This window comes from Malaclemys terrapin, chromosome 5 (assembly GCF_027887155.1).
Source record: "Malaclemys terrapin pileata isolate rMalTer1 chromosome 5, rMalTer1.hap1, whole genome shotgun sequence".
In the NCBI taxonomy this organism is placed as follows: Eukaryota; Metazoa; Chordata; order Testudines; family Emydidae; genus Malaclemys; species Malaclemys terrapin.
In genome coordinates this window covers 83,508,544-83,535,588 of record NC_071509.1, presented here as the reverse complement: position 1 = coordinate 83,535,588, position 27,045 = coordinate 83,508,544, and the positions used below count along the sequence as shown (strand labels likewise).

General features: G+C 39.6%; 1 protein-coding gene across 5 annotated transcripts; it reads right to left on the bottom strand.

Moving 5' to 3' along the window:
• TIGD4 (tigger transposable element derived 4) lies at positions 1-26,608 on the bottom strand. Of its 5 annotated transcripts, none has more exons than XM_054028855.1 (4): positions 26,517-26,608; positions 21,684-26,214; positions 17,897-17,936; positions 11,453-11,759 (listed from the first exon to the last, which is right to left on the bottom strand). In XM_054028855.1, exon 2 carries the CDS (start codon positions 25,566-25,568, stop codon positions 24,027-24,029), a length of 1,542 nt encoding a protein of 513 aa, XP_053884830.1. In that variant the 5' UTR covers positions 25,569-26,214; positions 26,517-26,608; the 3' UTR covers positions 11,453-11,759; positions 17,897-17,936; positions 21,684-24,026. The 5 variants fall into 5 exon arrangements, with proteins under 5 accessions (XP_053884833.1, XP_053884830.1, XP_053884832.1 ...); XM_054028857.1 differs by lacking the exon at positions 11,453-11,759 and adding an exon at positions 15,661-16,808; XM_054028858.1 differs by lacking the exons at positions 11,453-11,759; positions 17,897-17,936 and adding an exon at positions 1-20.
• Between the last annotated feature and the right edge of the window lie 437 nt (positions 26,609-27,045).

Below are 27,045 nucleotides of genomic sequence, written 5' to 3'. Positions count from 1 at the left end.
GTCAATGGCACCAGTAGTACCTGTTTGGAAGAGAAAAAGATCTTATCACAGGTTTACAATGAGAAAAATAAAAGTTCCTTGTTTATCTTGTGTGTATGTGGTTCAGCTAAATCTGTCTGTGCATGATCAGGCAATGTCTGCCACCTGGTTTCATAGATTTTAAGGCCATAGGGGACCACTACTATGATCACCTAGTTAGAATACTGAATAATACAACTTTTTATTCAGACATTTTATTTTATCACCGAGACTACAGGATATTGTCAGAGTGACATTTCCAGAAATATAAACTAACATGTGTCAGCACTTTGCTGAACCGGGGCTCCAGTTTTTTAAATCTTGACCAAGGTCTCCAATAGAGAGAGAATACAGTGTGTATGATCCCTCCATGGGAGGCTGCATTTGAACACAACTGCTTCTGAAGCTTGGGGGTGGAGGAAGATAGTGGGGGAAATTCTATTCTTCAAGTCAAGGTGCAATAGACAGAAATCAAGTTATAGCAAATGCAACTTACATACAATTGCAATACAATGTAAAGAGCAAACTGGAACATAAGAATTACTCCTTAATAAACTGAAAACTTGAGAAAGGATATACTGAATACCAGGTTATACAGCAGAACCATCATCTGTCTTTACCATTTTTAATGCCAAACTTTGTATCCATCACAACCACTGTAGCTTAGACTGAACAAAACCTTTTATTAATATGGGGTCTGATTCTGCAACTCTTAGGGCCTGTCTTCACTTCAAAGTTAACTGAAGTCATAACTTGAGTTAAGGGTTTTTGTGTGTGGATGGGACTCATGTTAGGTGCTACACTCAAGTGTAGTGGCACTTTTAATTCAAGTTGGCTAGCCCATAAGGAGGTATAGGTTAAAGCTTAAGTTAACACAATTGATCTGTGGGTAACATGACCACTCTGTAGTGTGGACTCAGGCTAGCTCCATTTGAGTGCTGCTAAACCTCCAGTGTCTTCCTATAGTTCCCTGCATGTGCCCAAAGGACAGACAAGTTATCTCACAATTCACTGGGAAAGAATTCATAGAATAACTCACATACTGCAGTGCAAAGAACCATGGGATGTGCCCCCAGAAATCTTAGTGCCACATATGAATAACTGCAGTGCCGGTATGGACAAAGTAGCTTGAATGTTATTTCTCAGCATGGCTGCTCTCACTCCAGCTAGCTAACTTGAGAAGAGTAACTTGAATGTAGATAACTGAACTTAACTCTGCATTTAGGACATACCCTTATAATCAATATTATTTATTTATGCAATCAGACCCTTTGAAGTTCATGGAATACTAATGTAAGTAAATGCTATTGAAGATAAATAAGTGTTGCAGAATCAAGACTATAATCTAATTTCTTGTAGAAAAGCTTTAGCGCTTTGACTTCAATGAAAATTTTGCCAGAATAAGATGTACATGATTAGCTCTTTGCAGGATAAATTGAATCTATTCTGATAGTGTGAAACTGAAAAATTCTCCAGGAACTAGATTTATATTGTATTGTCTTGCATCTGAAGAAGTGAGGTTCTTACCCACGAAAGCTTATGCTCCTAATACTTCTGTTAGTCTCAAAGGTGCCACAGGACCCTCTGTTGCTTTTTATAGATTTATATTGTCTCTCAAACTAAAGTCATCAATAAAAAATAGCACAGCATGAAGCACAATGGGGCCCTGATCCGAGCCTTTGAGTGAAATTAAAATATTGATATTAAATAACCAAACTCAAAGTAGACAACAAAGCATGGCACCATTAAGAAGAATTTGCACAACTGGCCCTATACATTCCTGAGCCTTTGCTTTTTGTTGTACATCAGACAAAAGTGATTGCATAACCATGGCTGAAATATCTTGGATGCTAGAACATAAGAACAGCCTTACTGGGTCAGACCAAAGGTCCATCTAACCCAGAATTCTGTCTTCCGACAGTGGCCAATGCCAAGTGCCCCATCATCAAGTGATCCATTCCGTCGCCCATTCCTAGCTTCTAACAGTAACAGAATGAAAACACAAAATTTCAGTTGAAAAAGTCTAGATGTTTTCACTTTTGTGCCTGCTCAACAAAATGAAAAATAGTTACAAAAAAAAAAAAAAAAAAAAAAAAAAAGACTTCTGAAGCACGAAAACCCATCTGAACCTAAAAATAAAGAACCACAAATTGTATAGTTAACTAATGGAGAAATAAATATATATCCTGTTGTCAGGCAGAGAGAAGAATCAGACAGATGATACATAAAGCCCATTTAAAATGGTTAAATTAGGCTGTCTAGTTTCATTCTGAGAAACATTAAAATACAGTACAATGCAACTTGTGTTACTTTTGCAGTTAATATTAACCCATTGAGGATAAACACACAAAACATGCTTATCTCCCAAAACTGTTCACAACTAAGTAAAAAATATTAGTTGCAACAGAACTCAAGATGCAATCTAAATTTAAAGAGAGCGAAGCTTAGAAAGTTAAAATTATAAAGACTGGGTGGGGCAGTTTATATCCTCCTTCCTCTTTTTAATTAACAGCACTCTACCTTCCATTTTATTTACTCTTTTCTTCAACCTGCCCTTCCCTAGTTTGATGTCCCATTCCTTATGGAGTAGATTTTGTCTGACAAGCAGGATAAAGGTTGTTGAGGACTTTCTGATAACACAGAAAGAGAAAACTATTATGTGGCACACTCACTACACTTTACTAATCACAAGTCCTAAGGCAAATACCTACCTCACCCTTCACAATTCTATTACCATCTCCAACATCTGAGGCAACCGGACACTTAAAGTGAATGGCAAAGGTCACATAGACTTAAGTGGCACACAATCAGTTAACACCAAGCAACAGTGTATGTTGAAGTCCACATCCATGACAGAACTCTGAATCAAGCAGCTGGAAGACATGTTATTAGAGAGAGACCCTGACCACACTGTGCTTATGTTTGAAACCATTTTCACACACTAGTATAAACTAATACAATTCTAACGATATGGCTAGTGCCCACATTTATCATTATTACAAACTGTTCCAACTATTTTAAGAAACTACAGTCTACCTAGCATGGTTGTTAAAAAGAAACAACTTAACTATAACAGACAGGAAAAAAGTGACATAACTCTACTGGCAACAAATAGGTTAAAAACAGTTGTCAAAGATGTTTCTGGTATACTTTAAAGGTCTGCCAGCAGTACAAATATATAGGGCCCTACCAAATTCATGGTCCATTTTGGTCAATTTCATGATCATAGGATTTTAAAAATTGTAGATTTCATGATTTCAGCTATTTAAATCAGAAATTTCACAGTATTGTAATCGTAGGGGTCCTGACCCAAAAAGGAGTTGGTGCCAGCACTGCCTTCAGAGCTGGGCAGCTGGAGAGTGGCAGTTGCTGGCTGGGAGCCCAGCTCTGACGATAGAGCTGCTGCCAGCAGCAGCACAGAAGTAAGGATGGCATGGTATGGTATTGCCACCCTTACTTGTGCGCTGCTGCTGGTGGGGCACTGCCTTCAGAGCTGAGTGCCTGGCCAACAGCTGCCAATCTCCAGCTGCCCAGCTCTGATGGCAGCAGCGCACAAGTAAGGGTGGCAATACTGTGACCCTCCCCCACCCCGCAACTCCCTTTTGGGTCAGGACCCGCAATTTGAGAAATGCTGGTCTCCCCTGTGAAATCTGTATAGTATAGGTAAGACCCTACCAAATTCATGGCCTGAAAAATGCATCATGGACTGTGAAATCTGGCTTCCCCCTGTGAAATCTCATCTTGTGTGTGCTTTTACCCTTTACTAAGCATTTTTCATGGCCGTGAATTTGGTAGAGCCCTACAAATATTCGATGAACCTTCAGGATTAAACAAAGACTGTGAATGGCTATCCAACTACAGAAGCAGTTTCTCCTCCCTTAGTGTTCACACCTCAACTGCTAGCAGAGCACCTCACCCTCCCTGATTGAACTAACCTCTATCTCCATACTGATTTATACCTGCCTCTGGAAATTTCCATTACTTGCATCTGAAGAAGTGAGGTTCTTACCCACAAAAGCTTATGCTCCCAATACTTCTGTTAGTCTAAAAGGTGCCACAGGACCCTCTGTTGCTTTTTACAGATTCAGACTAACACGGCTACCCCTCTGATACTTGACATCATGCAAGGCACTGCATTTAGCCATACGGAATGGAAATCTATCAACCTCATGAAGAAACTTGTACAAATACAGACAGATATCATCTTCCTTTCCAAATGCAAACAGATGGACATCATACCAAATGGACTGAAGGTGAAAAATCCATTGCTATCTACATACTGCACAGACCACAGTGAGAGATTATGCCATACACTATCAAAGAAACTGAGGAACCACCTGATCAGCATCCTATACAGCAAACAGAAAAACATCAAGAAAGAGCTCTCCAACCTGGAGACATTTCATAAATAACCAACCCTCCACACAAATGGACTTTACTAAAATAAGACAGGAGATCTACATTACACACTTCACCTCTCTATAAAGAAAAAAGGACCGTAAGCTGTCTAAAATCCTACCTGCCACATGGGGCCACAACAGGGGTACCCCTAACTCACCCAGCAATATCGTCAATTTATCCAGTTACACACTCAACCCAGCAGAAGAGTTTGTCCTATCTCGGGGACTCTCTTTTTGCCCCAGCACCCCCACAAACATGATACAGTTCTGCAGTGATCTGGAAGCCTACTTTCGCCACCTCTGACTCAAAGAATACTTTCAGGATAACATTGAACAGCGCACTGATGCACAGATACCCTCCCACCAACAACACAGGAAGAAGAACTCCACATGGACTCCTCCTGAGGGTCGAAATGACAGTCTGGACCTATACATAGAATGCTTCCGCCGATGTGCACAGGCAGAAATTGTGGAAAAACAACATCGCTTGCCTCATAACCTAAGTCGTGCAGAACGCAATGCCATCCACAGCCTCAGAAACCACCCTGATATTATCATCAAAGAAGCTGATAAAGGAGGTGCTGTTGTCATCATGAACAGGTCTGACTACCAGAAGGAGGCAGCCAGACCACTCTCCAATACCAAATTCTACAGGTCACTTTCCTCAGATCCCACTGAGGAATACACTAAGAAACTGCACCATCTACTCAGAACACTCCCTACACTAACACAGGAACAAATCAACATACCCTTAAAGCCCCGACTGGGGTTATTCTATCTACTACCCAAGATCCACAAACCTGGAAATCCTGGACGCCCCATCATCGCAGGCATTGGCACTCTCACTGAAGGACTGTCTGGATATGTGGACTCCCTACTCAGACCCTACACCACCAGCACTCCCAGCTATCTCCGTGACACCACAGATTTCCTGAGAAAACTACAATGTATTGGTGATCTTCCAGAAAACACCATCCTAGCCACCATGGATGTAGAGGCTCTCTACACAAACATCCCCCACACAGATGGAATACAAGCTATCAGGAACAGTATCCTTGATGATGACACAGCACAACTTGTTGCTGAGCTCTGTGACTTTATCCTCACGCACAATTATTTCAAATTTGGTGACAATATATACCTCCAGATCAGTGGCACTGCTAGAGCACCCGCATGGCCCCACAATATGCCAACATTTTTATGGTTGACCTGGAACAACGCTTCCTCAGCTGTCGTCCACTCACGCCCCTTCTCTACCTACGCTACATTGATGACATCTTCATCATCTGGACCCATGGGAAGGAGACCCTGGAAGAATTCCACCATGATTTCAACAGCTTCCACCCCACCATCAACCTCGACCTGGACCAATCTACACGGGAGGTCCACTTCCTAGACACCACAGTACAAATAAGCGATGGCCACGTTAACATCACCCTATACCGAAAACCCACCGACCGCTATGCCTACCTTCATGCCTCCAGCTTCCATCCCGGACACACCACACGATCCATCGTCTACAGCCAAGTGTTGAGGTACAACCGCATCTGCTCCAACCCCTCAGACAGAGACCAAACACCTACAAGATCTTCACCAAGCATTCTCAAAACTATGATACCCACACAAGGAAATAAAGAAACAAATCAACAGAGCCAGACGTGTACCCAGAAACCTCCTGCTACAAGACAGGCCCAAAAAAGAAACCAACAGAACTCCACTGGCCATCACCTACAGTCCTCAGCTTAAACCTCTCCAACACATCATCAGTGATCTACAACCCATCCTGGACAATGATCCCTCGCTTTCACAAACCTTGGGAGGCAGGCCAGCCCTCGCCCTCAGACAACCCACCAACCTTAAGCATATTTTCACCAGCAATCACACACCGCACCATAACAACTCTAACTCCGGAACCAACCCATGCAACAAACCTCGATGCCAACTCTGCCCACATATCTACACCAGCAACACCATCACAGGACCTAACCAGATCAGCTACAACATCACCGGCTCATTCACCTGCATGTCCACCAATGTTATATATGCCATCATGTGCCAGCAATGCCCCTCTGCTATGTACATTGGCCAAACTGGACAGTCACTATGCAAGAGGATAAATGGACACAAGTCAGATATCAGGAATGGCAATATACAAAAACCTGTAGGAGAACACTTCAACCTCCCTGGCCACACAATAGCAGATGTAAAGGTAGCCATCTTACAGCAAAAAAACTTCAGCACCAGACTCCAAAGAGAAACTGCTGAGCTCCAGTTCATTTGCAAATTTGACACCATCAGATCAGGATTAAACAAAGACTGTGAATGGCTATCCAACTACAGAAACAGTTTCTCCTCCCTTGGTGTTCACACCTCAACTGCTAGCAGAGCACCTCACCCTCCATGATTGAACTAACCTCGTTATCTCCATACTGATTTATACCGGCCTCTGGACATTTCCATTACTTGTATCTGAAGAAGTGAGGTGCTCTGCTAGCAGTTGAGGTGTGAACACCAAGGGAGGAGAAACTGCTTCTGTAGTTGGATAGTCATTCACAGTCTTTGTTTAATCCTGATCTGATGGTGTCAAATTTGCAAATGAACTGGAGCTCAGCAGTTACCCAGGAAAGCTTATGCTCCCAATACTTCTGTTAGTCTTAAAGGTGCCACAGGACCCTCTGTTGCTTTTTACAGATTCAGACTAACACGGCTACCCCTCTGATACTTGATTGGTGAACCTTGTTACATATAGAGAAAGTAGGACCTTAACTTTATTCTGAAATGGGGTAAAAACCTTGGACATCTTCAAAAGTAGTATGGGGTTGCAATTAGAAGAAACATTTGTTTGTGGGAGGGACTCAGGGAGGAGGAAGGAGCTGGGGAATATTGGAGTGTCTCAGGAAGTGAGATAAGGCTAGAAACTTACCAGAGGCCACAGCAGGTATGTCTACACAGCAATTAATAACCTGCAGCTGGCCCAAGCCAGCTGACTTTGTCTAAGGGGCTCTGGTTAGGGGATGTTTAATTGTGATGTAGGTGTTCAGGCTTGGGCTGCAACCTGAGCTCTGGGACCCTCCCACCTCACACGGTTCTAGAGCTAAGTTACAGCCTGAGCCCAAATGTCTACACCACAATTAAACAGCCTCTGAGCCCAGTCCAGGTGAGCCAGTCAGCTGGCATGGGCCAGCCCTGGGGTTTGAACTGCAGTTTAGACATACCAAGAGAGGAAGAAAGGAATGGAATCAATATTAGGAATAGGAAGAAGGTGGATCCTTATTTAATTTAATCTAAATGATATGGGTTCAGATCAGGGTATGTAATAAGATTCAAGGCTCTTATTTTTTTCTAACCAATTTGCCCATCCTGATTTTCAATCCCCAGAGTAGAAGCCTCTAGCAATGTAACAGCAACACTAGGCTACAAGTACCATCTCTGCATATCTTAGTGTTACTTGTCCTTGAATTTTAGCTTGGTGTATGCTGCATCCTTGAAGATGAATTTTCTGTTGGGATTTGGAATGTCATTAGTACCATACTAATGAATCTATGGCCTCCTAGGAGATCATAACTATCATTATGCTGCACATCATGGCCACTTGGTACTTTACCATAACAAGTGGTTTATAACTCAGATCTTCCTGCTAAAATGCACTGGGGTCCATATGATTTGAATGAAACGAGAGGCTACTTTTATTGTTAACAGTTTTGGTGCTTATGACACACAGTTAATCCATGCTAGTTCCATCCAGTAGAGGCCAATGATATACACACATTACCCCAGTCATTCTCAGGGGTTTGCCCTGAACTTTTTCTAATGCTCTGGAGAATGAAGGATTCAGAGCCCAAACAGTGGCTACTAGAAAGTAAGGTTGTCTGACTCATTCTCTTAGAAAGAGGTTAGCAGAATAAAAAATTCCACAAACCAATTCATTGCAATATTATTGTTAGCCTCACTGAATACTAACAGCTGAATCTGTGACAAGCTTCAGAACTGTGGCAGACATGTTTGCAATTATACACGAAAAGCCTTTGGCTAACGTGGAGGAATGGATCCCTCTTCATTTTCAATAAAATTGCATTGCATTGCCTGACTCCTTAAGAGGATTCTGTACTCTTGCACACCATTGATTCAGTATAACTAGGGCCCTACCAAATTCATGGCCATGAAAAACGCGTCACGCACTGTGAAATCTGACCTCTGCTGTGAAATCAGGTCTTTTGTGTACTTTCACCCCTATACTATACAGATTTCACAGTGGAGACCAGTGTTACTGTTACTCAAACTGGGGGTCCTGACCCAAAAGATGGGTCGTGGGGGGGATTGCAAGGGGGTCATGATATTGCCACCTTTACTTCTGTGCTGCCTTCAGAGTTGGGTGGCCAGAAAGTGGCAGCTGCTGACCAGCAGCAGCGCAGAAGGAAGGGTGGCAATACCATATCATGCCATCCTTACTTCTGCACTGCTGCTGCCGCTGCCCTTAACCAATGTTTTATATTGTGATGTTCCTTGATGGCCCATCTGATTTTCATAGTCCTTCTGGATGGACGGCGGGATGATCCCTGTGCCTAGGTTCACAAGTTCAGAGCAAACATTTTCAAAGTTATAAAGCAAAACTTACATATTTTCTTGTCATGTCACTATTCCAGGCTATAAGTGATATTAATGCATGCAGCACCTTACAAGCATCCCATAGAGTCCAAACACTAAATATTATTAGAAGACTAATACCTATTATGAGCAAAACTAGCATACAGGTGAACTGGTCTGGTCTCGAGCTATGGATTTGTTCGCTCTTACCTAATGCCTAAGAGAGGCATCGAGAGCTGGCATCATGCCTGTCAGCATCACATTTTGAGACGCTACAAAATCTTAAAACAGACAGAGATAAACTGTTTCCATGTTGTCTTATAGCATGAATGTTGTTCTGAAATATATTCTCTTCTGGAGGCTTATTTAGTTGGGCTAACAATCTCCCACTATTGAATTACCTTTTTTTTAAGTGGTCTCCAATATGTAAAAGGCCAACATTGGCTAAAGACAGATTTCTAAAACAATGAAGAGTTTTCATTTGAGCGTAGAGCCTTGTCATTATTTGTTCACTTTAGAAACATATCCTTCTTTATTATGTGACGGACAATAGTTACAAACAATACCTTGTTCTGAACCAGCGTGTTTTTAGTACACAAAAGCATCCCACTCATCTGCGACCTTCCAGGACTACTAGTACTGAAATCCACACAAGCTTAAGTCCATCTTTACATGAGAACACTGGGCTAAGATTTATGTGGTGCAAACAATTCCAAGCACAACTTCAGGTGGTGTTTTTCAGGAAAGCCTGTAGGTTCAGATAAAGCCCGAAGCGTCAGAGTCTTTCCAGTTTTTAGGTGGCAGACACTTTTACATTTGAATTTTATAACTTCACAAAGCACATTCATTCATTAATTTACAAGCAACCTAAGATTTTTATAATGCAATTTGGAAATCAAATTTCAGCCATTTCTGATAATTTTTATGATACTACTACCTTGAAGGCTAATGACAAAGATTGAAATAGAATGAGTCCATCTTAAAGAGTAGTTGGGTCAGATTCCTTATCTGTAATATGTGAAAAATAATATTCACCCCTTAGCAGAGTTATACTGAGGATCCAAAGGTTAAATGCTTGTTTGTCTCTCTGAAAATCATTGTGGAAGTGCTAAATAATAGTATTAAGATCATGTCTTAATGCCTGAAGTATGTGCTTAAAGCACACCTTTAGGTGCTTTACTGAAAAGGAATGCTTTCCTAAGTCAGGGCTTTAAGTTATGAAATCAAGCATTTGAAAATTTGGAAATGCCACATTCAAAGTTATCTGTGCCATTTTAATTCAACTCCTATGTGTATTATGATACAGTCTTTAATTACATGATCACACACTACTTTTTCCAAAAGACTTCTGCCTCAGTTAACCCTGTGGAACTACTTGAATGCTTAAATTTAAATACAATTAAGTCTTTGCAGGATTGGGGCCTTACTTTGGAGACATTCCCCTTGCTTTCAAAGGGATTACACATGGGTAAGGTACTGCTCAGTTTAAGTAACAGTAGAAGAATTATAGAACCAGATTTTTAGGTGTCTAAATACCTTTAAAAATCTGACCCTTAATATCTAATTTATTTATAGTTGTAACCCTGTTTGCCTATGTAGTACAGTGCAGTACTTAATATGGAATTGGCTGTAGGCAAAGAAAAAAAAGTTGAGCTGTTTTGAATTCAGGATTGTAGATGGGAGGATCAAGTGAGAAATACCATGATCTAAAAAAGAACCAAGAAATATTTAAGCAATATTATTTTGGGACATCTAAGCTAATCTTCAGCTACTTAAGGTGTGGCTGGAAAACCATACTGCTCACATAACAGTTTGGACAGGATATTGCTTTTTTGTAGGACAGCTAAGGTTCCTGAGAGAATGTGATTTTAAAAGATGTTACTACTTGAGAAAATTAGACCTTTATAAGGTCAATGACACTAATGGTGAAAAACAGAGATAACATGTATTTAAAACAAAAACCCACATTTTCTTATATGTGCAACTGACAGCATCAAGCTCACTAGAAATGGAGTTTGAAAAATCTAATTTCGTTTCCACAGGCACCACCTATATTTTTTCTTTACTTTGTTTATTTCAGGGTAGATGTGATTTAAATCACTAGTCAGGAAGACTCGATTTAATCATGGATTTCTACATAAAAGTGCATTCTTGTTGGTTGTTATAACCTTAATACATATTCTTCACAGCTCAGATAGATGTAGGTTTCATTTTTAGAAGATACACACTATACATTTTTAAACTGATTTACTTTGAAAACTTTTCAGATTAATTTTACCACTATATCAGAAAACGAATGATTGTTTAAGTTATTTCATTTACAAAAGGTAATTGAAGCAGATATTTATGAAGTCATTGGGAGGTGAAGTATCTCCAATTCAACCGCTTAATCATTAATATTTGGAGGATTTTCTTACCATGCTGTATTAGGAGGAGAACATCACCAGACAGACATTTAAATTGTTTTATTTAACTAAAACAACAATGTTATGTATTCTGGATTTTTTTCTTCAACAGCAAACATATAATATTTTAACAAAACAAGCATATGAATTTTTGAATTTAAACATTTAAGTTTCTTAAAATCAAGTTTGTTTGTTAAAAATGTTTTTTAACTAAAATAGTTAAATGAAATATTAAAAACAAAACAAAACCCTAAATCAACTATATCAGCCAGGTCAACATGGGAAACTTAAAATATTGGCTTCTGCAGCTAACTCAGTCGTCCTCACCTTCATTTTCCTGTTTGTTCATAATCTGGAAAAGAAAAACAAACTTTCCTGCTATTTCTCAATTTGGAATGAATTAGTCCAAAGGAAGAAAATATTCTTTCTAAACCCGCAGAAGAAGCTACTGCTGTTAAAAGTGAGATTATCACAACAGTCTCTGAATCCAAGTGCTTATATGACTTCCACCAGTTCACTGGTGTGACTTTCTTTAAAACATCATCATCCACGAAAGCTTATGCTCCAATACATCTGTTAGTCTATAAGGTGCCACAGGACTCTTTATGGCTTTTTACAGATCCAGACTAACACGGCTACCCCTCTGATACATGATGTGACTGAAACACTATCATTGGCAGATAACTCTGAAACTATAGAAAATGACAGTGATCTTGAAGGGGGATAGTCTTCAGAATCCTGTATGTTGAGGATGGATTCTCAAACAAAATAAGTGAATGCAGTTATTTAATTATTATTACCATGCTGCTCATTTAGTATTATTCATTGCATTCCCTGACACTCAATACTACTTTAAAGGTGAAATTGTAAAAGGAAGATCTGCCGATTTCAGCTATTTATTTTTTTAATCACAATTGCATCTAAAATTATAGTACTATAGAGTAACAACTATATTTTTTGCTCAAACATATGAATTCAAGACTAGTTCAGAAGGAAGATAGGCAGCCCTTAAGAAAGAAGTATGAAATAGAAAAGTTTACCACCCTGAAAATCCTGCATGTTCAGACATGTTCCTTCCATTATCTTCAACGCAGTTGCCTCCTGAGAAGGAACACGTTTCATGATGTTGTTTCATTTGGGCAACCAGGCCTTGCATTTCTTTGTTGCACTGTTTGTATTTTGCATGCATGCCTGTCTTACCCACAGGTAAAGGAACTTCATTAAAATATTCCCAAACTGGGTCTCTTTTATAGCTTGCTGCCATGATAGGTTTTCCCTTCTAGTGAGAGAATGGTATGGTAGAACTCAAATCAATGAAGGCTACACTCAGAAAGACCTCAAGACTTCTGGAATATGCTGCTGAAACAGTTTCACTTTGTTTCTACTTCCTGTCCCTCCCTTCTCACATTTATCTCCAGACTTCTTCTACTTGTCCAGATTTATTCCACCCCCAACAATCTTCTATTCATTGAACTTTTTGAAACTTTGCACTTTTAGAGAGAGGTAAAGGATCGACTCTGTGTACACAAATTAGCCATGGGATAATAGGGTTGAGGTCTGTTATTTCTCACCTCTATTATTTATTTATTTAAAAAACATTTTTGTTATTAACAAGCATGTTATCTCTGGAGACAAATCCACAGTTTGAGAACTGCAAAACTAAGTATCTCTGATGGTATCTTCTAGACTGAGCATTGAGTCCCATTGGGTAGATAGAAAGAGTAACCTAAATAATCTATACAGAAGCCCCTGGAGCCCCAAAAATTGGGTCCCTAATCTATGAACTATTGGAACTCATTTACAAAACTTTTCTTAAATATTACATGAATATATTCTCATACTGTAGAATTAGAATTTATAATCCCTATTCCATGAGGAGATAGCTTTGAGCTATAATTTATCTTAATTAAAACTCTCTAGTTTTTTTCCTCAAAAAACATTTTATGAAATAAAATCCAATTTAAATAAAAAAAATCCATTAAAAAAAAATCTTTGATTTTTATCCACCCTGGTTCATTTCATTCACATGCAACAACAGATATACCCAAATCAATTTTACTATTTAGTAAGTTTCTAATCAGTTTCAATTTTATTATTTCTTTAATAGAAACATTTCTGTTTTTATTATGGGGCAATGTAAAAATATTTTGTTTTGTTACACACAAAACAGATCTTGGAACTAAACTGACTTGACAATGACCCTTTAAAATGGGTCTCCTGTAAGAACACAGTAGAGACAGTATCCTGCTCTTTCAACAGTTTCATCCACAGATATTACATTTGTTAACTGGGTAGGTAAATGTAATGCCTATATGGCAAGGCAAGAGTACAAACCTAATGTGATAGCTATCTAAAATTTGTGTTCCCTTCCCTTGGGATCAATATGACTGGATTTCCTCTTTTTTTTTTTTTTTTTTAAAAAGCACTAGAACAAGTTATCAAGGGAGGTTGTGGAATCATTGTCACTGGAAGTTTTTAAGAACAGGTTAGACAAACACCTGATGGTGACGGTCTAGTATAATTGATCCTGCCTCAGTGGGATGGACTAGATCACCTCTTGAGGTCCCTTCCAGTCCTACATTTCTCTGATTCTATAAAGCCCTAAATAAATCCATTTCAAAGATAACCAGAAGCTGTGCATCGTTTCTCACTGTATTGACGGTGTATAAAAACAACTGCACATAGATACCATGTACACAGATAGTTTATTTAAATAAACTATAGGTCAGGTCTATTTCCTCCTGTGACATCACTGTTCAGCTCTTACCAAGAACTTGACAAACTCCAATAAAATGAGGGTAGCCAAAAGCTATTTCTAATGTGTTTAAGAAAAAACTAGGCCTGTCACTCGATTAAAAAATTTAAGCGCAGTTAATCACACTGTTAAATAATAAAAGAATACCATTTATTTAAATATTTTGGATGTTTTCTATATTTTCAAATATATTGATTTCAATTACAACACGGAATACAAAGTGTACAGTGCTCACTTTATATTTATTTTTGATTACAAGTATTTGCACTGAAAAAATAAATAATATTTTTCAATTCACCTAATATAAGTACTATAGTGCAATCTCTTTATCATGAAAGTTGAACTTACAAATGTGGAATTATGTACAAAAAACTGCATTCAAAAATAAAACAATGTAAAATTTTAGAACCTGCATGTCCACTCAGTCCTATTTCAACCAATTGCTCAGACAAACAAGTTTGGTTAAAATTTGCAGGAGATAATGCTGCCCACTTCTTGTTTACAATGTCACCTGAAAGTGAGAACAGGCGTTCGCATGGCTCTGTTGTAGCCAGCACCGCAAGATATTTACGTGCCAGATGCGCTAAAGATTTACATGTCCCTTCATGCTTCAACCACCATTCCAGAGGACATGCGTCCATGCGATGATGGGTTCTGCTTGATAACGATCCAAAGCAGTGTGAACAGACGCATGTTCATTTTCATCATCTGAATCAGATGCTACCAGCAGGTTAATTTTCTTTTTTGGTGGGTTCAGATTCTGTAGTTTACGTATCTGAGTGTTGCTCTTTTTAAGTCTCCTAAAAGCATGCGCCACACCTTATCCCTCTCAGATTTTGGACTGCACTTCAGATTCTTAAACCTTGGGTTGAGTGCTGTAGCGATTTTTAGAAATCTCACATTGGTACCTTCTTTGGGTTTTGTCAAATCTGCTGTGAAAATGTTCTTAAAACGAGCATGTGCCAAATGAACAGGAGACATACAATTCTCCCCCAAGAAGTTCAGTCACAAATGTAATTAACAGATTTTTTTTTAACGAGCATCCTCAGCATGTCCTCTGGAATGGTGGCCAAAGCATGAAGGGGCATACGAATGTTTAGCATATCCAGCACGTAAATACCTTGCAACGCCGGCTATAAAAGTGCCATGCGAACGCCTGTAAACAACAAGCGGGCAACATTATCTCCTGCAAATTTTAATTAAACTTGTTTGTCTCAGCAATTGGCTGAAGTAGAATTGAGTGGACTTGTAGGCTCTAAAGTTTTATATTGTTTTATTTTTGAATGCAATTATTTTTGGTACACAATTCTACATTTGTAAGTTCAACTTTCATGATAAAGAGATTGCACTATAGTACTTGTATTAAGTGAACTGAAAAATATTTCATTTTTTTTACAGTGCAAATACTTGTAATCAAAAATAAATATAAAGTGAGCACTGTACACTTTGTATTCTGTGTTGTAATTGAAATCAATATATTTGAAAATATAGAAAACATCCAAAAATATTCAATAAATTTCAATTGCTATTCTATTGTTTAACAGTACAATTTATCATGATTAATTTTTTTGAGTTAATCACGCAAGTCAACTGCCATTGACAGCCCTAGAAAAAACCAAATCAACAATGCCACAACCCTTCTGGGCTAAATTCATATATAATTAGGAGCAAAATAGGTATTTTCTGGTTGTGAATTAGAACAGCAGAGTCAAAGGGACCATTTGTGGGGATGGGGAAGCCTGGTGCCCAAGGCTTTATCTACATTAGGTAAATCAATTAGCAGAATATCAATAGATTTAACACAAATGAGCAAACACTGATTATGTTACTATGTTCCCCAACGCTGACAATGTGCAAGAGTCTTGGGTGCAATTTCTAATTTTGGGGGGTTTTGAAGCCTGAGTAGGGAGTATTGCAGATACAGCATATTCAATCCCAGCATAGGGAATGTCTTCCTTCCAGGGCCGGTGCTACCATTAAGGCAAACTAGGCGGTTGCCTAGGACACCAAGATTTGGGGGTGCCAAAAAGCGGTGCCCCCAATTTTTTTTTAATTGCGTTCCTGGGCTGGGCTGCTGCGCGGTCGCTGCTCCACTTCTCCCACCTCCCAGGCTTGCGGCGCCAAACAGCTGATTGGCGCCGCAAGCCTTGGAGGGGAGGAGAATTAGAGCGGGGGCAGCGTGCTTGGGGAGGAGGCGGAGCAGAGGTCAGCTGGGGTGGGGAGCTGCCGCACGGCTCCTTGGGGGGCCCCTCAGGGCAGGAAGGGGAGCTGCCGCAGGGTTGGGGGGGGGGGGTCGCAAGGTGGAAGTTTCGCCTAGGGTGCAAAACTTCCTTACACCAGCCCTACTTCCTTCACTCATTCCTTAAAGCCTATCTATAAAATTTCCCAATATATAGTAATCCCCACTGTACTACTACTGGTTCTGCTGAATTTTAAACATGGTTTAGGTTTAATTAATATGGTGGATCAGTGGTTGCACCAAAGGTGTTTTTTTCTCTTCACAGGTAGAATAGGACCCTAGGTGGGTGGTGGGGAAGAGAAAGAGTGCCTCGCTCGATTCAATAGTGAGCACGCCAGCAACCTGGGAAGAGGCATTTGCAGACTCTGGATGAATCTCCATGGAGTTCTCAGGCAGGAGTGTTGGCTCTAACATAGGACAAGAAGTTTTAATTGTAAAGGTTCTGTGTGAGAGAGAATGGTGAGGCTCTGACAAAACTTATACAAAAAAGTTCTAGGAAAATTGGCAAAAAAAAGTTTCTCACTTTGTGTGATAAATCACCATGGTCTTCCATGTCATTTTCAAGTGTCCTTAGTACTGTCGGGTTTGTGCTTCCCCAATCAGTGTATTATTATTGGAGTGGGCTATATATCACATTTCAGTGTAACAAAACCACAAGGAATCTCATAAATGTGTATTCAGTTATATATTTTAGTGGTTGTTACAATTTCAGCTAATTTACAGTTGAGACCATTACTAATCACAGCTACAAATTTAGTGAGGTTTTGGTGTAAAATATAGGTTACTTGAACCATCTCCTTTTTCAGTGCCCCAGAAACAGGGAAACTGTATCCACATCTCTTAAATCTATACTTGCATATAACTGATGTTTTCTATTGTTACAAAAGGACTAACAATTTATAGTATTTTTCAACTAAAAACATATTGAACAAAATTTTGCACCTTTAAAAATGTGGTTCTCAAGACTTATATAAATACTAATATGTAATAAAAATCAGTACTACTGATCTATTACTTCCAGCTTACCTAGCTGTCAGAATATTACATCTCTCTGGTACATGGGAACATATGGTTACATTTCTCAAACAAGCTGCTGCCCTCTCTTTTGTTGATCCCTGGATGCATAGGAAATTTTTCCAAGTAATTTTCCGTAAGCATTAAGAGTCTAGATATTGACAGCCTCCTGTCAGGTGAGGAGCATCCTCAAGTCCCAGCAACTTCAAAGGGAGTTGTGCATGCTTAGAACCTCTCAGAACCTTGCAGAATTATGCCACAAGAATAAAATCCCCCAGTGGGTTATTTTTCCTAAAATTTTCTAAGGCAGATGTTGTCTTACAAAGTAAATTTAACTTGAAACACACACTTTAAACAGTGACCTTTATGCTGGAGAAGGCTTTCAAGTATATCAAACATACCTTTACATTTTTTATTTTTCTGGCCCTGTTTGCAAGTTATTGAAATTATGTTCTTAAGATGGCTCCTTTTTCCTTCTTACCTGATCTACCAGTGAGAATATGATACGGACTCTGACAGACCTGATTTGAATAAAAAAAAAATAAAAATAAAAAGTGCAATCTCACTGTACAAAATTATTAACTCACTGAAGGCTAAAGCAAGAGGATGACTATGGAGGAATAAATGTACAAATATATAAAATAATAGCCTAACAAATAGAATGACGTCAAGCAAACTGCCTTTTATATAAATGTTCATAATTTCAAACATTTTTCAGTTTGAAGCCACAATTCCTTTCATCCTCTCCCCTTTTTAAAATGAATAATCTTTGTGTGCTTGGCAGATTTACATTAAGCAATTAAAAAAATATCCATAAATGAGTGTGTATGTGGATTAAAGTTAAAAATATATTTACATATTCAAATTCCTTTCCCACCATTACCACTCAAGACTTGAAGAATATTTTCCCTCTGAAACAGTTGATCATATTACAACCACTTGAAACAACAACAGCTGAACCTGTTTTAAGTTTCAACACAGAATCTCAAATTATTTGAAAGTTCTGCTACTAGTCTGCTGCTAGACAGTGCATTCTCACTTTTGTGCTGGCTAGTGTTCTGAGAGCAAGAGTAAAATTTTCAAAAACACCTGACTTAAAAGTTTTGAGTCTTGTTTTCAAAAGTGACTTAGGAAATTGGACTTAAAATACCTACTGTATTTTCTGGCGTATAAGACTACTTTTTAACCCAGGAAAATCTTCTCAAAAGTCGGGGGTCGTCTTATACGCCGGATGTCGTCTTATAGGGCGGGTGCTGAAACTTCCGAGCCAGACTGGAAAATCTGCGGTCGCCGCATATGGTGGTGGGAGCTCAAAAACGGCCGCGGCCGCATCCCCGCCCGATGACGAGGTGAGGGGGCGCCTCACCGGGAAGGTGTAAGTGAAGGGCGGAGCAAGCTGCAGGCGTCCGGGACGCCCGGGGTATGGAAAAAAGAGCTAGAGCGGCGCTGTGCCCAGAAAAACACGCCTCTTTCACCTGTCTGGCCCGCCCTTGTATCCTATTACCGTACCTCCTTCTCTGCCTCTCAGATCTCACTCCTGAGGACTGCAGTGAAGCGGCGCAGGCGCGCATGTGCGAGATCTGAGAGGCAGAGAAGGAGGTAATAGGATACAAGGGCGGGCCAGACGGGTGAAAGAGGCGTGTTTGCGCTACCGCTCTGATAGTCTTGGAGACAGGGAGGGCTGGGCAGGCAGGGAGAGCTGACCAATCCAAGCAGGCTTTGTATACAACAACCAGCCAATCGCTTGCCGTGATTGGCTGGTTGTTGTATACTGGGTACCACATACAGTACAGCACCAGTATCTGTACCTGTTCATACAGTATAGCACCAGTACATACAGTACAGTATACAAATGTCCAACAGTCAAAACCCCATCATGGCTCCACCAGCAAGAAGAAAGAAATATGAAGCCAGTTTCAAACTTAAAGTTGTAAACTTTGCCATGGAACATAATAACTGCGCTGCTGAAAGACAATATGGAGTAACAGAAAAGATGGTTCGGGACTGGAAAGCAAATGAAAAAGCATTAAAGAGTATGCCAAGGGGTAAGTGTGCATTAAGAAGAGGCACTCCACATTGGCCAGAACTCGAAAAACATGTAGCAGACATGGTGAATGAGCATCGCCAAAACGGTTATGTAGTGACACGAAATAAAATACATTTGTTTGCACTTCAGTGGGCCAAATCTAACCCAGATCACAGCAACAGATTTAAGGCCACTGTATCCTGGTGTACTAGATTCATGGGAAGGCATAATATGGTACTGAGGCAAAAGATGAAAATTGCCCCAAAATTACCTGCAGATCTTGATAGCAAAGTAAATAGTTTCCATCGATACGTAATACAACAGCGCACTAAACATGGCTATGCGTTAAGTAGTATTGGAAATATGGATGAAACTCCAATGAATTTTGATATGGTTGGAAATAAAACTGTCCATCAAAAAGGTGAAAAAACAATTTTAATTAAAACAACAGGACATGAGAAGTCCAGTTTTACAGTGGTACTAGGATGCACAGCTGATGGCGCCAAACTGAGACCAATGATTATTTTTAAAAGAAAAACAATGCCGAAATTCAAGTTCCCTGTTGGTTGTTTTGTACATGTGAATGAAAAAGGCTGGATGGATGAAGAAGGGGTAAAGCTATGGCTTGATAATGTATGGAGCAGGCGACCAGGTGGACTTATTCAAAAATGTAGTCTACTGGTGTGGGATATGTTCAGGGCTCATTTAACTCCCAGCACCAAGCAAATACTTGCAAGACTAAACACAGATGCGGCAGTTATTCCTGCAGGATTGACATCGTTGGTACAGCCACTGGATGTGTGCCTAAACAAGCCATTTAAAGATCGCATTCAAGAACAGTGGAATGAATGGATGGTTAGCGGCGAAAAGTCATTCACAAAAGGAGGAAACATCCGTGCTCCACAGTTGGATGTTTTGTGCAAGTTTGTCATAAAAGCCTGGAATGATATTGATGCGGAAACAGTAATCAAGTCTTTCAAGAAGTGTGGCATATCAAATTCATTAGATGGTATGGGGGACGACTACTTGTGGCAAGATGAAGAGGAAGCCGAAGCTGAGACCACACCATCTGATACGGAATTCTATCCATACGATGACTGCCTTACAAATGTATCACAAGATGTCATTGATGTACTTATGATATCAGATGACGAACAGGAGGATTTTGAAGGCTTTTAAAGGGAAACTGTCACGCCAGCAAAACCTGTAAAAATACCGTAGCTTGCAGTTATGATGGGCGTTGCTAACTCGCCAGGGACTTGCCCGGCACTTGCTCTCTCTCTCTTGTTTGTTATCTTCCTCCTATCATCATCAGTTCCAGTTTGGTTGACCGCTTAGAAAACAAACAGCATGGCAGCTCCCATGGGTTTATTGTCTTATCCTTCCTTTCAGCTTTAGAGTGAATTAGGAAAAGTTTAATCCACTTGCACTGTTTTATGTTTACATGTTTGATGACAAACAGCCTTATGTTTATAAGTGACAGTTTTCCTGCTAAGTACCTGCATGTCATAAGCATTTGAATTAAAATTACCATATTGAAATCAAATCTGATGTTTTTTTAATTTTTTTTGGTGTGCGTTGGAAGAGGGGTAGTCTTATACGGCGAGTATATCCCAAACTCTATATTTTAACTGGAAAAGTTGGGGGTCGTCTTATACGCCCAGTCGTCTTATACGCCGGAAAATACGGTAATTGACTTACGAGCCTAAGTCCCATTTTCAAAAGTGGCTTTCTAAGTCACTTTTGAAAACAAGACAAACTTTTAAGTCAGTCAGGTGCTTTTGAAAATTTTACTCAAGTTTAATGTGGTTAACTGCAAAAATAGTTCAATGCAAGAGTTCTATAGCTGGCCTCAACATGAAAAAAAAAGAGGTTTGAAAATACTGAGTTCTCAAGTGTATAATATCAAAAATACGGAATCTTGAGAGGTTTTTTTTTTTAAATGAAAGATCTACAATTCACTTTCAATGTCTAAAGTCAAAGTAATAACTTATTTCTTGCTCCTGCCTAGTTTTGTTACATGAATAAACTCAGACTTTTCAAGCCCCTGAATTTCTGGTATTTCCCATGGTCACACATTGCCCCTGCACAAAATAGAAAAAAAAAAAAAAAAAAAAAAAAAAATCTTAATTATAATTATAAGATCTACTAGGATACTATTCTGCATAAAATTATTTCAGTAAAACATTATTATAGTGCCTATTGCTGTCCATTATCTTTGCTTGTTTAGTTGGTCACAGACCTGCTTATTTCAGTTTCTTCTGATCTTCTAAATCTGTTTCCAAAGATTCCAACTATTTCACAAGACCTTGGGTTAAAAAAAAAAAAAATCTGTTGTGTTCATGCCCCCTTTACATCGCTCATTTATTACATCAGGCAATAAAGATAATTCATCTTCACTATTTAGGGTGCAAGCCTACTCCATTTAGTTAATTCAAGTTTTGCCATTGACTTAGAAGGAAGCAAGGTCAGGTTCCTTAGCCAGGCAATTTAAACATGTGGTCCCTGCACCCATCTGCAGACCCACTGACACCCACTGTCACGGCTGTAGGGTCTGCTAGGTAGATTGGCTTGCAGGATCAGGGCCACTGGGATTTTGCTTTAATTGGAGCCACACTAAGGTAAACATATGTCAACAAAGTATTTGACAAGCTTCAAATCATAATAATATTAAAGGAAAATTAGTCACAGGTTTTATGGTATTTAACCTTTCATTTTCTGTAACTTTAAAATAGCCTTAGCTTGCATAAGAAGTAATGTTTTCTAAACATTGGGAAAGCATTTAGTGACTGACACAACCTATCCTTCCAATTTACAAACCACAAAAATCTATATTCTTCCAACAGCATTCTAAGAGGACGATGGAGTGGGATGCGTTTTCTACATAATCTATAAATCTCTGGGTCAGATGTTGACTGTATTTGTCATTCAGAAAAGGAGACCAATTTTTTTTTTTGATAGAACTGTTAGTCGTTTTGAAACAAGAAACCAAAAAGTAGATAATTAATATTGTTGTAGACAACAATTCTCCTGAAAGATTCATGCAATTTAGCCATAGGAAATTTGTCACATGAAAAGGAACATCATGATTCGTAAGATAACACTTTGATACATCTCTGCTACCAGAAAACATTGTAATTACAATTGGATACAGTATCCTGTAAATGTAAAATAAATATAGTCTCACTCGAACTATTAATTTCCAAACAGAACATTAAAATAACCAAGAATTTTAAAAAACATGGAGTAAGGTTTAGATACTAGCTCCAACAATAGATTCTATAACACTTAAAGGTTTTCTAAAGTGCTCCTATAAAATATAGTATTTTCTCAAAAACCAGAAAAACTTAAAAAAGTTATTGACTTTTAAAAAACTAATATTTTGGTAAAGAAATATCTACAATATGCTTAAAAATGAACATTTTGTTTTTAAGTTTTACAAATGCTAGACCTCATCTACTGTGGGATTTTAGCCTCTTATGTAGCTGCACTCTGACATGCCTCTACTCTAGGCTCAGTTTAGGAGTGCAGTGTAATTTACCATGTTATAAATTGCACCAATTCAAACCACATGTACATTATGAGCTTTCACTGGTGCATAAAATCCTAGTATAGATAAAGCTTCTATATTATGTATTTCACAAATACAAGTTTAAGTACTTTACTTGGTTTATATCAATACTGTTACTGAGTACAGTAAATACAAGAGTTTTGTGAGATTTATAATGCAGATACTGCATAATCTAATCCTAAATTGTTCTATTTACCACAGAAAAATATAGTAGTAGTATAGACGGGTCTACATCAAACCCAAATTTCAGATATCTAAAGGCTGAAATGGAGTTAAGGGGGTCTCCATTTTGAACTCTGATGTACAACCCATCAAATAGAGTCAAGTTTGTTTTTGTTTAAACTTTGGTGCATGGTTGTGCTATTCATATAGATCCAGGTCAAACATATCTTCTAAAAATAAAACAAGCACCAATTTTCCACTGTTTCCCATTTAAAAAACAAATTCTGATATCTACATATCATCGCTAGGATTCTTTAACAGGAAGAAAGTTCTACATTAAAAAAAAACTTTAGTTCGCTAAGAGCTCAAACTTTTTTTTTTTTGGGGGGGGGGGGGGTGTTAAATCAGAGTAAAAGTCCTAAGGCTTAATCTTATAAATCGTTATTGAAATACTATACAAACTTCCACTAACTTCAGTGGGACTATTCATGGGGGGAGGGACGGCGGAAAATCAATAAAAAAAGGGAACAAACTGCCAGTTCAATATTCGCCTACATTTATCAACTGGAATATCATTTTTACTTTTCTTGTACCTTCCACAAGTTATCAAGTTAAAAGGCCCAAGAATACACAAAGGTTGGTTACTCCTCTCCCCACCCAATTTTAGTTTATCATCCCCTTATCCTTGGAAGTCCTCAGTTCAGAGCTCTATTATTTTAAAATTTTATTCATCATACCTAGATATATGTTTGCAAAGCAAACCACAGAACCATGCTGCAGGTTTTTATTTGATTTTTAACTGGCTAAATAACTAGTTTTTCCATTTAAATGCTTTCATACTTGGATAAACCCTCATTTAGATGCTACATGCTGAATAAAATTATCTAGATCTGCTAGGGAATTATGAAGAGACTCATTCATGTCTTGACCTCTGAGAAACCTTCGAAGAGTATCTAAAGCAGTCAGAGCCTCATTTTTTGATGGCAAAGGCTGTTCAATTCCTGGAGATCCATCACCTTCATCTTCCTCTTCATCATAAACAAAGAACTCAGTTTTAAATGAAGTGCTTTCTTTGGTCCGTATCATTTCATTATTTGTGGGCATTTCACATGTTACCAAGTCATCATCCAAAGCTGCATATTCCTCCAAAGATAAACCTTCTGGAAACTCTACCCCAGCTGCCAATGCATGTGCAATCAAATCTAAACCACTTTCAATCTCCCTGTCTGTGTCACCATTTTCCCCCGCTTGTGATTTGAATCCTGCTTCTTTGTAACTTTTAACAACAGTCTCTGGAGTTACATTCCTCCAGCATAGGTGCAACATATCAACTGCATCAAGTAGAGTCAATGTAAATTCTTTACTACCTTCTACACAGTCTACAAATCTCTTGATAAGACGATGCCTGTATTTGATTTTCAGACTTCTTATAACTCCCTGTTTCATAGCTATAAATTTGGATGATGAGCATGGAGGAAAGAATACCAGTTCAATAGACTTTAGATTCTTTACCTCTGGGTGAGCCGGGAAAGAGTCAACAAAAAATACTACTCGCCGCTGCTGTGCTTGAAATCTCTCATCAAGTTTACGCATCCATTGTTCAAACACTTCTGAGGTCATCCATGCCATATTGTTTGCCTCATAATCCACAGGCAGTGACTTTATATCTTTAAAGCAGTGCGGATTTTTATTTTTGCCAATAACAAGCAAAGGAAGTTTCTCAGAGCCATCCATATTTGTACCAACCACTACAGTTATTCTCTCTCTGCTTAGCTTGCCAACAGAACAAGTTTCCCCTTTAAATGCAAAAGTATTATTAGGTAACATCCGATAAAACAATCCAGTCTCCTTTACATTAAACACATTTTTTGGCTGATAATCATTTAAATAATAAGGAAGAACATTTTGGTACCAAACAGTTAAAGTATCTGCTGTAGTAGCCACAGGTTCCATAGACTGAGATCTGAATACTAAACCATATCTTGATTTAAAACGATCAAGCCAGCCGTTACTGCACTTAAAATCACAATGTCCAAGTTTCTGAGCAAAATCATTAGCTTTGAAACGCAACATTGGGCCATTTACTGGTACATTCAAGCACTGAGCAATTCTGTACCACTTCATTAATGCCTCTTCCAGATCTGTATAAAAAGCTGTTCTTAGTCTTTTTCTTTTAGGATCAAATCGTAAGGACTCAAAGGCTTCTAGAACCTTATCTTTATTCTTCATAATTGAAGACAATGAATTTTTCTTTATGCCATATTTTGCTGCAATATCTGCTTTTTTCTTGCCACTTTCCACAGCACTTATTATGTCAATTTTTTCCTCAATGGATAAACTTTTCTTTTTCCTTATTACAGGTAAAGATGAGGGATCCACTGAAGTCTCTGCCATGATATCCTGCACTCTTTTACAAACAAGCACACACAAACAAACACTCTTTCTAGTCCTGTCTGATATCAGCTTCTTTAATTGGATTAGTTTTCAAGTATATATACTGATGTCACAGTCATCACATTGTGAATGCTGATGTGATAAAGTCACTGGTATCTTCCTGGATACTATCAGTACATTAATAGCAATTTAGCCTCTCTTACTTCTTTGAATGTCTTTATCTAGAAAGAGTAGTCTAAAAACTAAGTTAGTATTTATACAAATTAACAATGATTACAAGTTCCTTTCAGGTTCATTCTGGGAAATTGCCCTCACGCCTCCCACCCCAAAAAGACTGAAAAAGTAAGAGTGGGGGAAGGATGACTTCATTGACATAGATATAAAAACCTTTCAGTCCCACTGATTTATTTCTGGTGCGTTATAATCCTTGACCACACCTAGGAACTAATTCAAAGAAGAGAACATAGTCATTTTTTTTTAATTAAGAAAGTGGCCTCCAGTGCCCTTTCCTGTATGGATAAACAATATTTTTTTAATGGATGCTGAGCTGTCTGCTGTTCCTTTTGTGCAGGACCACAGCCTAGGAAAGCCTTTGCTGCTGGCAGCAGGTTCCCTCCAGGCCAATTGTTTCCTTCACCTCAGGCCACTAAAACAAGAAGAGAGGAAGGAAGCACATTAGCAGAATTTATTTCTTTTACCTAACCCCACGTCCCCTGAATTTCATTTGGGGGTCAAAGGGATGTTATCATGTTGCCAACTTGAGTCTTTCAAGAGAATAACCTGGTGACTTGGAGAGCCCTGCAGCAGCTGGGCCCACAATGCGAACGGGACAAACGTTCGCCCCGTAACCGCTCTCGTCCGCTGACGGACACGGAGCTTCACTTCGCGCCTCTCGCTGAGCCCACACACGGAAGGGGGAAGAGGCAGAGATGCGAGAGCAGCTGTTACCTGGCTGGAGAGCGGAGCAAGGGCCCGTCCCCAGCACGGTGTCCCCAGCCCACTAGGTAACCAGAGGGCGGGGAGTCTAACATCTCTGCGCCACGCAGCACCTCCAGCGGAGCGGCGGCCGGGCCCTGCGAGACAGACCGTGCGGGTCGGGGCGCCGCTCAGCCTGGCTGGCCCCAGCGCTGCAGCGACAGGTACCGGGAGGAACCTGCCCGCCCGCCGCCCGAGCGTCAGCGAGAGACTCCCCAGGCCACACCCAGCGCCCTTGTCCGGTCCCAGCCCACCCGGAGCCCCGCCCGCTCTTCTCTTGGGGCGGGGGAGGCTGCGCCGCGCCCCCTGCCCGGCTGCCCCCAGCGGGGTGAGGTGAGGGGGATTCACGGTGTGCGGCCGAGTCCCGGTGCGGCCGATCTCCCGCACCGGGACTCGGCTCGAGTCCCCCGCAGAGCCCACACGACGCTGCGGAAGCGGGTGAAGGGGGGAGGGTGTTAGAGAAGCGGCGGCGGACCCGGATGTCGTTGCTATGGTTGCTGCA

What these genes read in the sequence shown, in the direction of transcription:
- TIGD4 (XM_054028858.1), bottom strand. Translation starts at nt 25,568, where the DNA reads ATGGCAGAGACTTCAGTGGATCCCTCATCTTTACCTGTAATAAGGAAA.